Below are 13,946 nucleotides of genomic sequence, written 5' to 3' on the forward strand. Positions count from 1 at the left end.
CTTCTTGTTTAACAGTCTCCAAAGCCAGCGATAAAGAATCTACTTTATTTATTAATAAAGCAGTGTCTTGGGATGTTTTAGCAACTGCCTTGGTTAAATTTTGTATCGCTGCCCAGATGGTTTGTAAGGTTACCGCTTGGGGAGCAGCGAGCTCCATGATCGTCTCTTCTGCTGCTTGGGGCTGTGCACCACCGTCAGAGGCCCTTCGGTCACCGACTTCCGATTCCGTTGAGACCTCCTGCATGGCCCGAAGATTAGCAGGACAAAGCGGTTGACTAAGTTCCGGCGGGGATAGCGATGTTTCAGCCCCTAATGGAGACGCCGCTCCTCCGGACGTTCCAACTGCGGGGTCCCTCTCGCCGGTTCCAACTGGGGTGCGCGATAAAAAGCATCGCAGCGTTTGCTGAGTGGGGGTAGGTATGAGGGCTGACGATTGGAAACCCTTAACCACCCCCTTTCTCTTAGTATGAGGCATATTGTGAGAGAATTCAAAGAAAAATCGGAGAATTACAGCGCACTCCTCCGACGCCCTCTCAAGCTCGGATCACCATCCTGACTCCTCCAGGATCCTGACCTTATTATGGAAACAGGAAGTTTGTGTTCTAAGGGGCGGGACGCTGCAGATTCGTCAGCGTGCATGTAGCTAGGAGGCCCCGTGCTACCTTCAGATGATGAAATCGCTACTGCCTGCAGGTCTTCATGATCCGGTGCAAACAGGCTCAAGCAGACTACATGCTCCACTTCAGGCAAGAAAAATTAGACAGATTAGGACAGAGGGCTGCTGTTATTCACTGCCGCTGTGCCAGCTGATTGGAGGGCCAGAAAGAATGGGTGGGCCTGAGCTGTGATTGGATGGGCCTGGGCCCATCCAGGCCCACCAGTAGCTACGCCCCTGCTTGTAAGAGTCAGTATGATCCTCCTTCTTATGGTGTCTTTGGGTATTGCCATTATCCCGGGTGGACGATTACATCTTACCACCGAAAGACAAGGCAAGCTGATTGGCAATAGAAGAATCAGAGTGAAATCCGAAAACAAGACAATTACACATGCACGGCTTATCGAGCATGCTCTGTGGTAACTATGGTTTTCACAAGAACAAAGATACATACATGGGGCATAATCGAACGGCGCCGGCCAAATAGCTGGCCAGCCATCGTCGGGGTCGATGCTGTAAGTTGGCGGAGCCAACCGTATTTTCGAAAAAGATGGCCAGCCAACTTTTTTTTTCGCTAATACGATTAGGCCCGGCCAAATGTCAGAGTTCGCCGGGTTTGAGATGGCTGGCATCGGTTTTCAGCCATAATGGAAAATAATGCCGGCGATCTCAAACTCGGCCAAATCCAAGGCATTTGGTCATGGGAGGAGCCAGCATTTGTAGTGCACTAGTCCCCCTGACATGCCAGGACACCAACCGGGTACCCTAGGGGGCACTTCTAAAAATTAAAAAAAAAATAGCTCCCAGGTGCATAGCTCCCTTACCTTGGGTGCTGAGCCCCCCAAATCCCCCCAAAACCCACTCCCCACAACTCTACACCATTACCATTGCCCTTATGGGTGAAGGGGTCACCTACATGAGGGTAAAATGGGTTTTGGGGTTTTTTGGAGGGCTCCTATTTACCACCACAAGTGTAACAGGTAGGGGGGGATGGGCCTGTGTCCACCTGTCTGAAGTGCACTGCACCCACTAAAAACTGCTCCAGGGACTTGCATACTGCTATCAGGGAGCTGGGTATGACATTTGAGGCTGGCATAGAGGCTGGTAAAAAAGTTTTTTTGTGTGTGTGGGAGAGGGTTGGTGACCACTGGGGGAGTAAGGGGAGGTCATCCCCGATTCCCTCCGGTGGTCATTTGGTGAGTTGGGGCTCCTTTTTGAAGCTTGGTTGTGAAAAAAAAGGGACCAAGTACAGCTGGTGAAATGCTCTACAAGCCTGGCTTTTTAAAAAAAATTATTGGGCAAAGCCAGCCATCTCATGAGCAGGCCCCCATGCCACCCCCGTCCCGCCTTCACTACCCTACCGACACGCCCCCTTGATGTTTTGCTGGCTCCGCGACGGAAAGCAGTTGAACCCGGCCAAAATTGGCTTTCGATTATACCGATTTGGCTGGGTTCAGGAGATCACCGGCCATCTCCCGATTTCTGTCGGAAGATGGCCGGCGATCACTTTCAAAAATGAGCTAGATAGTTACATAGTAGATGACGGCAGAGAAAGACCTGTACAGTCCATCCATACGATTATGGAAAGGAGTTCAGCCATATGAACGAGCTTATGTTCAACCACAAGATAAACAATTACTTTCTGCTCTGGTTACTAATAACACCCAGATCCGGTGTTGTCAATTTAATATGACTCTCACTGCTAAGTTTCGCTCAAACCACAGACAGACAATACAACAGTGCTGTCCTAAAATTGCAAGCATTCTGGACATTTATACTACTAATGTATCATTAGCAAATGTCTATACACCTTTTTGTGTAAATGCTACACCTATCAAGAACCGTACTTGGTAGGTTGATTATGTTACTATACTTGACTCAAATCCAAGGGTACACACTAACAACCTAGTCTGTGTACCTTCTACCTGTATAAATACTGCTATAAATCATCAGAAGAATGTTATTCATTTCAATATTACTTTTCCTCAGCTGCCCAAATGTAGAGTTAAACGAGTTTGGTATGATACATTATTGGGAGCTTTTGCTGCAAGTGCAGGAGTAATAAATACTATTGATTCTGAGACTTTAGCGTATAAAGCTAAGCGTATTGGAACTGATATTAATCAGCTTATTACTTTGCAAGCTCAGTGGATGCCAATGGTGTTTGAACCACAACAGATGACTTTACAATATGATAAAAGTTTTCTAAACCTTTTCAATTATACTCAAATAGCCCATTTACAAGTAGATGTCAATATAACATATTTTATGAATTGGACTACATGCGCGTTGTAGCATTTATTTGCCCTCATACAAAGGAATAAGGCTCAGGATGACTTAATGACTAATTCTGAATATTTGTGGAGGCGAATCTTTCACCGGTGGATTCCTTCCGCAAATTGGATTTTAATAATTCCAAATACTGTAATATGTACTGACCTCTTTTGTTCTGGGCAAATTGTGCATTTCAATGTAACCAAGCAACGTGTTTTGTGTAAATTTATAATTTTGCCCATTGTTTTTGCTAATGAATTTTGGTTACCACATTTTTCTGGAAATTATATTGGGACAGGTAATATTACTGATAACTTAGAATTTTGCCAACATACCATTAATGGGGCTATTTGTGGACAACATTCTCCTTTATATGAACCGTGTTTATTACAGCATTCTATTAATGTTTGCCCTTGGACCATACTCCCTGCTAATTTAGTATGTTTATTGAAATTAATGCTCAATACATTTGTTTAGCTTCTTATGATGTCAATGTAACCCATTTATATAATTTATCTTATCCTTTTTCTGGTTGTTTTACCAACATCACTCATTTATGGTGGCATGGATAATTATATTCCTTTGTACCGGATATGGAGCAGGGGCGTATCTGGACTCCGGCAGTAGGGGGGGCCAGAGCCAGAGGGAGGGGGCACATACAGAGGGAGGGCAGCACGTACAACGTACAACGACGTCAGACTCCGAAGTGGATTCAACAGCTCCTATCAACAGCAGCACGGCCACGGAGGCCGAAGATGAATTTTAAACACCTCGGGGCGGCTGGCGGGGGTTTGGGGTCCCCCGCCGGCTGAAGAAGTAGTTTTTAAGGCAGCGGCAGGTGGAAGCGGACCTCGGCTGGCGGGGGTTGGGGTCCCCCGCCAGCAAAAGTAAGCAACGGCAGCGGGAGAGGGTTGCTGGAGGTAGGGGGGTCCAGGGCAAAATCTGCGGGGGCCCAGGCCCCTGAGACCCCAGGCAGATACGCCCCTGATATGGAGCAACAATTGACCCTATATTGGTATCCACAAGTACTGAATCTAGCCGACATTTCATTTACAGCCTTTGAGAGATGCTATACAAAATACTGAACTTTTACAACAATATTTGCAGAAGCGCAATAAAACTGATTCAACACCAGATTGATACAATTCTCACTGGAGATACACTTGTGGACATTTCTTCATGCTTGCAAAAAGCTACCGCCCATAATTGGTGGGACATTTTCTCTGGACATTCACCTTCAGCTACCAAAGCATTAAATTTGCTGTTTCATCCTATCTTAATCATACTTTGCATAATCATTATTTTGACTATAAGGAATTGTTATCTTACTCATTATATGCGAAAAATATCTCATAGTTATTCTATTATACCATTACCGTATAAGCAAAATTGAAATGCAAAGAACCGAATGTGATGGAAAATATTAAAAATTGCTTTTCAGCCTTGCTTTAATCGATAATACATTTTTTAAATCCCCTATCTTTGACCCAAAAGTGACTTTCCTAGTATATCTCAAAGAACAATGTATCATCAAATACATATGACCTTTTCTGAATCGCAAATATCTTTATACAATTATTCACACTTCTCGACTAAAAACTGACAGTTAACCACGAATGTGGTAGAAGAATTGGAGTATCGCTTGGAGAGTCCATAGTGAATAAAGATTTGGCATCTGCTGTCAGTAAGCGGATTGTGATTGGAACAAACATTCAATTATTGGGTGATCTTGTTTGATTTTTAGTCGAGAAGTTTTGATTGGATGTAGATTAGTTGAATTGTATACAAGGTTTAATCTGTTCTTGTTTCTAAAGCAGGAATAAATGAAATGTAACTTATTGAGTTTATGAAGTGTGAATAATTGTATAAAGATATTTGCGATTGAGAAAAGGTCATATGTATTTGATGTTAATGTAATAATTGACCAAGCGAAGGAGTATTTTAACCCTTGATTGAGTAGTAACGTTAAAGAACAATGTATGAGATAAGGCACACTCAAGAACAATGTATGAGATAAGGCACCTCTCAAGAACAGGTTGGAATGCCTCTGAAGAATAAACAGATTTTCTTGTTTGTAGTTTTCTTTGTGATCCAACTGATCAGGTCAGAAAGTGCCCCAAGAGGTATCAGTTGAGGTAGGACATTTGGGGTGTGGTCCAGGTGATCCTGGTTCTGGTTGTGACCCACACAACTTTTGTGCCGAAACCCAGGAAATTGGGTCACCGGGCACCGGATCAGGTGCACATGTCCGGAGCGGCGAATCCTAGATTTCCTGACCTATTTTTGCAACTGAACATGGACAAGGTTCTCAGGACATAGAGTGAGACAACGACATTGGTAAGTGTTTGGAATTGATTTACTTGTATTTCCTTTCTGCTGTTGCAGGTCTCTGAGGAAGCCCCCTCTTGCAAAAAAGAAGTTTTGATTTTTCACAAGAAATGGGTTAGAGGCACTAGGGTCTTGAGTGTTAAATGGCCCAAGCAAGGAAGTTTTGATAAGGAGGAACTGATAGCTTTGAAGCTATAGATAGAAAGCACTAAAACAAAAAAGCGTAGCAGGGAGAAGCATTTGAATTTGTGGAAACTATTGGACACCATAGTGAAACCTGTTTATGACCAGGCCGTGCAGCCCCCTTCGCCGTACACAGCACCCTCCAAACAATGTATGTTTAAGGGAGGATCCTCATCCTCATCAGTCTGTCCTGAGGCGACACCGGAGGAGGAAAAATCACATAGGTTGCTGTACAAGGCTTCTAAGATGACATCCAAAGGGTAGTATTGCTACATTCAGTAAGACTTACTTCTTTTTTTCTTGTTACATTTGTACCCCGCGCTTTCCCACTCATGGCAGGCTCAATGGGGCTTACATATTATATACAGGTACTTATTTGTACCTGGGGCAATGGAGGGTTAAGTGACTTGCCCAGAGTCACAAGGAGCTGCCTGTGCCTGAAGTGGGAATCGAACTCACTTTCTCAGTTCCCCAGGACCAGAGTCCACTACTACCCTAACCACTGCCATTCTCTATCTAAGAATCAGACTCTCATTATGTTCTATTGCTATTGCACAGGGGGAGAACAGTTTTCTTTTCATTGTGCAGTATTAACTTTACCTTTTAAAAGCCAGGATATTATCATCTCTGGTGTAAGAGTCATCAGCTCCTGCCGCGATGAAGTCCCATGTGGCCTTGGGCAGATGGTCTCTGGCATATGCTTCAAAGTCGGACAAGCATATTAAGGACATATCAGAACCTCCCCATCAAGAGCCTATAAAGAAAAAGATGTTGTGACTTTTGCTCCCTAATTGCTTTGTTTTCTATCACTGCATCAGAGATTGCGCTAAGATGCTGCTCCTGCTGATACCATGCTTGAAAATTAATGCTACATAATTAGAACTAATACAGTAGTACAGAATAGTCCAAGGAAGACAAACAGATACCTCTGTCTCTGTCTTCTGGACAACTATTCTCTTTTCCACCATGTCTTTCCTGCATTGAACTCTGCATCTATCCAGTCAATAGAAAGACATCCCTTTTCCACCAAAGTTTAGCTTCCACCTCCCCAGTCACTCAACATCAATCCCTTCAGTCTGGCAGTCTGCCAACCAATTGATCAGCATCCAATCTCAGGGACTCCTCCTGCCTGGGTAGAACTTTTGTTTTTCAACTATCTACATGCTTTAAGCCATCTGTTGTACTTATTTGCAATAAACAGTTGGAAATTAGGAAAAACTAGTCTTTTTCTGGTTTAGCTAGCTATTTAATAATGCATGGATACATGTGGGAACAGCACAGTGTCAACCACATCTCTTCTTTCTGTGATTCACTTCTACACAGACTCTTCCCAATAGAAATAATCTTGTACATAGAACCTCCTGTGGCAATCCTGAGTGGGGCTTCTTTATCCTGGTACCTTTTGGACTGAGGGCCTAACTCAACTGATGCTCCACTCCTTGAATGAATGGCAGGCAAAGGGGTAGGTAAAACCTCTGTGCTGTCACATTCACTTCACACTGGATACAACTCAAAGAGTCGAGGGATCTTCACTCAAGACACAACTAAAAAAGACTCAAGAAGGAACCGTCTGAAAATAACAAGAAGCAGCACAAGGAGTGTCAAAGCAAATGCAAGGCGCACATAAAGAAGACCAAAAGGGATTACGAAGAAAAGATAGCATTAGAGGCAAAAAAACATAGCAAAAACATTTTTTGGTATATTAAAAGCAGGAAGCTGGCAAAAGAATCGGTTGGGCCGCTGGATGACCGAGGGGTAAAAGGGGCGATCAAGGAAGACAATGACGTAGCGGAGAGATTGAATAAATTCTTTGCTTCGGTCTTCACTGAGGAAGATTTGGGTGGGATACCAGTGTCGGAAATGGTATTTCAAGCGGACGAGTCAGAGAAACTTTCTGACTTCACGGTAAACCTGGAGGACGTAATGGGGCAGTTCAGCAAACTGAAGAGTAGCAAATCTCCTGGATCGGATGGTATTCATCCTAGAGTACGGATAGAACTGAAAAATGAGCTTGCGGAGCTATTGCTAGTGATATGCAATTTATCTTTAAAATCGAGCGTGGTAACGGAAGATTCCAATGTAACGCCGATTTTTTAAAAAGGTTCCAGGGGAGATCAGGGAAATTATAGACCGGTGAGTCTGACGTCGGTGCCGGGGAAAATGGTAGAGGCTATTATTAAAAACAAAATTACAGAGCACATCTGAGGACATGGATTACTGAGACCAAGTCAGCACGGCGTTTGTGTGGGGAAATCTTGCCTGACCAATTTACTTCAATTCTTTGAAGGAGTAAACAAACATGTGGACAAAGGGGAACTGGTTGATATTGTGTATCTGGATTTTCAAAAGGCATTTCACAAGGTACCTCATGAAAGGCTACAGAGGAAATTGGAAGGTCATGGGATAGGAGGAAAAGTCCTATTGTGGATGAAAAACTGGTTGAAGGATAGGAAACAGAGAGTGGGGTTAAATGGGCAGTATTCACAATGGAGAAGGGTAGTTAGTGGGGTTCCTCAGGGGTCTGTGCTAGGACCACTGCTTTTTAATATATTTATAAATGATTTAGAGATGGGAGTAACTAGCGAGGTAATTAAATTTGCTGATGACACAAAGTTATTCAAAGTTGTTAACTTGTGACAGGATTGTGAAAAATTACAGAAGGACCTTACGAGACTGGGAGACTGGGCGGCTAAATGGCAGATGACGTTTAATGTGAGCAAGTGCAAGGTGATGCATGTGGGAAAAAAGAACCCGAATTATAGCTATGTCATGCAAGGTTCCACGTTAGGAGTTACGGACCAAGAAAGGGATCTGGGTGTCGTCGTCGATAATACACTGAAACCTTCTGCTCAGTGTGCTGCTGCAGCTAGGAAAGCGAATAGAATGTTGGGTATTATTAGGAAAGGTATGGAAAACAGGTGTGAGGATGTCATAATTCCGTTGTATCGCTCCATGGTGCAACCGCAACTTGAGTATTGTGTTCAATTCTGGTCGCTGCATCTCAAGAAAGATATAGCAGAATTGGAAAAGGTGCAGCGAAGGGCGACTAAAATGATAGCGGGGATGAGACGACTTCCCTATGAAGAAAGACTAAGGAGGCTAGGGCTTTTCAGCTTGAGAAGAGATGGCTGAGGGGAGACATGATAGAGGTATATAAAATAATGAGTGGAGTGGAACAGGTGGATGTGAAGCGTCTGTTCACGCTTTCCAAAAATACTAGGACTAGGGGGCATGCGATGAAACTACAGTGTAGTAAATTTAAAACAAATCGGAGAAAATTTTTCTTCACCGAACGCATAACTAAACTCTGGAATTTGTTGCCGAAAAATGCGGTGAAGGCGGTTAGCTTGACAGAGTTTAAAAAAAGGTTAGATGGTTTCCTAAAGGACAAGTCCATAAACCACTACTAAATGGACTTGGGAAAATCCACAATTCCAGGAATAACATGTATAGGATGTTTGTACGTTTGGGAAGCTTGCCAGGTGCCCTTGGCCTGGATTGGCCGCTGTCGTGGACAGGATGCTGGGCTCGATGGACCCTTGGTCTTTTCCCAGTGTGGCATTACTTATGTACTTAAGAAATGAGCTATAAACACACACTGCTTTCATCACATCATACCACACACTCACTAGTAGAGAGCTGCATGGGAACAGGGTTAGCGGGAATCCTCTCCAGGTCCACGGGACTCCTGCAGGGATTCCCTTCAGGTCCGCAGGGTTAGACACAAGTTCTGCAGAGTTCCCGCAGAAGTGTAGTGTCAGGCCAGCCTACCTATCCTTTCCTTGTGTTTCTAAGCTAGCTTAGCAATTATAATAGCACTAAAAAAAATTTATGGATATGGTTGATAGCATTGAAATCCCCATAAGCACTGAGAGTGAAAGTTATCAACATGGGCTACTGTTAAGTTGGGTTATTCACAAGTCAGGCTATTTTAGTAGAGGGGACGGGTGGAGATGGAGGAGATTCCAGTGGGGACGGGTGGAATTTTTGTCCCCGTGCAACTCTCTACTTACTAGGTGGCATGACTCATATAAGGGCAGGAGTACTACTGTAGCTATCCCAGGTAGGGGGAATGTTGTAACCAGATGGTATATACCATTTCTTTACTATGACTTGCTATGGTCCTGAATGCAGGTGTATATTGGTCTAGTGAGGGTCCTGCAAGGATTCTTATATAGTAGCTTTAAAAATACAAATGGAAGTTATTTTCTAATCCTAAAGAAAACATGTCCTTGGGAATACCTCCCTCAAATGTGATTAGAAGTATGTGTATTCTGGAGGGCCATTTTCAGTCAACCAATATACCTGCATCAATTAATATTTATCCAGATAAAGGGCTCTGCTAAATGACCTCTGAATTAAACGAGGAGACAGTCAAAATTACTCCTCCCCCACATCTGTCAGTTTGCCTTTGTATTGACCTTGTTGCCAACATGTTTCTCCATCTATAGACTTTAATTATCAAAATGACACCAGAAAGTCCAAATCATCCCTTATCATCAACTTGAAGGAGAGATATGCATAGCCAGGACACAAGAAGGCACTGAACAGCTTTTACACATCCTATATAATAAAACGCACCTCCAACATTCTGAAGTTGACTGCACGGCTGAGGCATTCCTGCTCTCTGTATCCATCTCCTGAATTGACATCATGTACTTCCGGGTTCGTCACAAGCAGAAGTGACCAACCACACGAGGTTTCTCGGCTTCAGAATGTTGGAGTTGCATTCTATTAAATAGGATTGGTCAGTTCCTTGAAGCACAGCCAGAGCTCAGCGTCCTGCACAGTAACACTCAGACACCAGAGAGGGGGGGGGGGGGGCTGACACCAGAGGGGGGGAGGTATCTTTGTCACACACTCTCTCTCTCACAGTCAATGTCTTTCTCTCACTCTCACACACTGTCTCTCACACACTCCATGTCTCACACTGTATCACATTCACTCTCTATGTGTCACACAGTCACTCACACACTCTCTTGGTCTCATACACTCAGTCTCACAGAGAGTCTGTTTCTCACACACACACTCTCTCTCTCGCACACACTGTATCTGTGTGAAACACACTCTCTCTCTCTCTCACTGTGTCTCACATACGCACTTGCACACACTCTCATTCTCATACACACACTCTCTCACAGACACACTCGCACCCAGACTCACTCTCTCTCTCACACACACACACTCGCACATTCACTCTCTCTCTCACACACAGTCACTCTCACATACACTCTCTCAAACATACACACTCCGAGGAAAACCTTGCTAGCGCCTGTTTCATTTGTGTCAGAAACGGGCCTTTTTTACTAGTAAAAAAATAAAACACTTTGGGCTAGATTCTATAAATGGAGCCCAAATCTGGGCATGGAAAAAAAAATGAGCACTGAGCACTATTCTATATATGGCGCTTCGAGTTGGACAATGTTTTTAGAATAGCGTGTAGTGACGGGATCCTCGCCCAATTTTGGGTGTGAGGGTTTACATCAACTGAAACCTGGTGTAAATCCTTGTGCATAAATTAGGTGCAAATTCCCTGAATTCTATAATACTGTGCGCATATTTAGTGAACAACCCGACCCGCTCATGCTCCTCCCATGGCCATGCCCCCTTTCAGTTGCACCTCAAATATTGTGTTCAATTCTGGTTGCCGCATCTCAAAAAAAGATATAGTGGAATTAGAAAAGGGGCAGAGAAGGGTGACGAAAATGATAAAGAGGTTGGAACGACTTCCCTATGAGGAAAGGCTAAAGCGGCTAGGGCGCTTCAGCTTGGAGAAAAGACAGCTGAGGGGAGATATGATAGAGGTATATAAAATAATGAGTGGAGTGGAAAGGGTAGACGTGAAGCGTCTGTTTACTCTTTCCAAAAATACTAGGACTAGGGGGCAGTCGATGAAGCTACAAAGTAGTAAATTTAAAAGAAATCTGAGAAGAGTTTTCTTCACTGAATGTGTAATTAAACTTTGGAATTCATTGCCAGAGAATGTGGTAAAGGCGGTTATTTATTTATTTGTTACATTTGTATCCCACATTTTCCCACCTTTTTGCAGCCTCAATGTGGCTTACATAGTACCGTAAACGGCGTTAACCAATTCCGGTATGAACAAATACAAGATATGAACAATTACAAGGTGATATTATGGTAGAATAAGGTACATGTATGGTAAATACAACTGGGGTTTAAAAAAGGTTTGGATGGCTTCCTAAAGGAAAAGTCCATAGACCATTATTAAAATGGACTTGGGGAAACTCCTCTGCTTATTTCTGGGATAAGCAGCATTAAATGTTTTGTACTTTTGGGATCTTGCCAGGTATTTGTGACCTGGATTGGGCACTGTTGGAAACAGGATGCTGGGCTTGATGGACCTTTGGTCTGTCCCAGTATGGCAATACTTATGTATGCGCATATCTTTATAGAATAGCACTTAGTATGATAAGCGTGTAAATCCAAATTGTCAATTAGTGCCAATAATCGATTGTTAGTGCCCAGTGCTAATTGGCTCATTACTCAATTAATTTGCACACATGATTTTTAGCACTGTATATAGGATCTGGGGGTTTCTGCTTATGTATATCAAGTAATTCCATTGAGTGCATATGAGAGGTAGGGTATTATATGCTAATGTCCTCCTTTATTCTCACAGTGATGAAGGGTATCTACAACATGCCTCCTTAGTATACGTAACCAGATGTAAGATTATATTGCCTATAGACAAGACAAGGGGCACAGATTCCCAGGGCTAATGCAAGGTATTAGCCAGCGGATTCCTTATATCGCACCTAGCGTTCTGTGCCAAAATCCAAGCGTACTCTATAACAACATGCGTAAATTAATTGGCTAAACATTCTAATCAGCATTTTTAACAACACTTAACAAGCAATAATTGGCAAGAATTTACGTGCACAACTCGCTAAGTGTATTCTGCAATGCACAGCATTTAAATTTTAATGTGTGCAGCCAAAAAGGGGCATGGTTATGGGCAGGGAAATGGGTGTTCCAAAATTTACACGCATTGTTTTAGAATATGCCCCTCTGCGACTAAATCTATGTGCTGGTATTTACACCATGTTTTCCTTGGTGTAAATGGATGCTTGTAGTTTTAGGCGCTGGGATGTCAACTAAGCATATTCTATATACCGCACTTAAATCTAGGTGCCACTTATAGAATATGCTTAGGTGGAAATGTATTACATGTGGATTTTCAGACGCAATATATAGAATCTAGCCCTAGATAATCGAGGCAAACCTTCAGCCTCCCGCTCCATCTCAACTGTCTTTTATGCCACTCACCCTGAGGTTTTCATAATAAAAGTCAACAATCATGATTATCCCAACATCAGCCATCCCAAAACAATCCTGTAAACATCAGACTTTACATGGAAAATTAAGTTTAATATTTAATAGACATAATGAAGGCAATTTCCAAAAGCTTTACATGGACAAATGACTATTTATCCAAGTAAATGGGCTGTTTGAAAGTAATGTATTTGCTGATTGCTCTTTAAGTTTCTGTGGTTGTCAGGTCTGTTATTTTGTTCTGACTGCAGCTGCTCTTTGCCACTCCCCAAGAAGCTGCTGCTCTAGGCAACTGCCTAGTTTGCATAATGGTTAATCTAATCCTGATGATTGCGCCCTCCACCCAAAATCAGAAAGCAGTGGGGAGGGCCCAAGTTTTGGGCTGCTTTCAGTTGCATATGCTTAAATTCAGCCTTGTTAGTGCTGCCACACTGTGCCAGGGAGCCTCACTTCCTTTTCACAACTAGAAAAAACCAGCCCACTCAGCCAACAAAACTAGCAAGTATTGGTGACATAGGGGCTGCAAAACCAACTGCCTGGCCCTTTTCCTTAACATGATATTTAAACAGCAAGACTCACCTGGCTGTCACCCGAAAATTGCAGATCCTGGAAAGATCCCTCCAGCTACTGAAACACAAACCTGCTGAGTGCCTGGGCCAGCCTCAGCACATGACTCTTTTTTTAACCACAGAACTACATTCTGTTTTTTTTTGCTTTGAGGTGAAGGGCCAGAAGGGATTAAAGCTTAACCCGGCAGTGACCTATGTATTGCTTGTTTTGGAATTTTTGTTGATAGCGGGTACTGCAAAGGTCTTTCTCCATTGCACAACTTACCTTAGTGACAAAATTACAAAAGCAAAAGGCATTTGTGTGGTATAAATGGTGCTGAGAGGGGAACAGTCAGCACTTTTCCTAAATTTTTAACAATGCATGTCACTTCCACTTCCTAGAAACATGAAACATTATTTGCATTTGACATCAGACTGGTCGTTTTATAGCATAAGAAGAAAGGGAAGGATTGTTTGTTTTCTCCATGTTAAATAGTAATCTATTTGATATATAAACTTTATATGAGGCTTTGGGGATGGGTTGGAAAGGGGATGGAATTTGATATACTGCCTTTCTGTGCTTACAACTAAAGCAGTTTACATATTATATACAGGTATTTATTTTGCACTTGGGACAATGAATCTTAAGCTTTAGTTTACTT

General features: G+C 42.9%; 1 protein-coding gene across 4 annotated transcripts in view; it reads right to left on the bottom strand.

Moving 5' to 3' along the window:
- The window catches only part of HAO2 (hydroxyacid oxidase 2), a 61,174-nt gene extending 47,746 nt beyond the window's left edge, over positions 1–13,428 (bottom strand). Inside the window, exons 1-2 of one of the 4 annotated variants that reach the window (XM_030204012.1) lie at positions 13,316–13,428; positions 6,041–6,194 (exon numbers count right to left, since the gene is read on the bottom strand). In XM_030204012.1, coding sequence (XP_030059872.1) covers positions 6,041–6,171 — 131 coding nt within the window. In that variant the 5' untranslated portion in view covers positions 6,172–6,194; positions 13,316–13,428. The remainder of the gene's footprint in view (positions 1–6,040; positions 6,195–13,315) is intronic. The other 3 variants (XM_030204010.1, XM_030204011.1, XM_030204013.1) reach the window with 3 other exon arrangements.
- Between the last annotated feature and the right edge of the window lie 518 nt (positions 13,429–13,946).

The sequence above is a fragment of the Microcaecilia unicolor genome, chromosome 5 (assembly GCF_901765095.1).
Source record: "Microcaecilia unicolor chromosome 5, aMicUni1.1, whole genome shotgun sequence".
Lineage (NCBI taxonomy): Eukaryota > Metazoa > Chordata > Amphibia > Gymnophiona > Siphonopidae > Microcaecilia > Microcaecilia unicolor.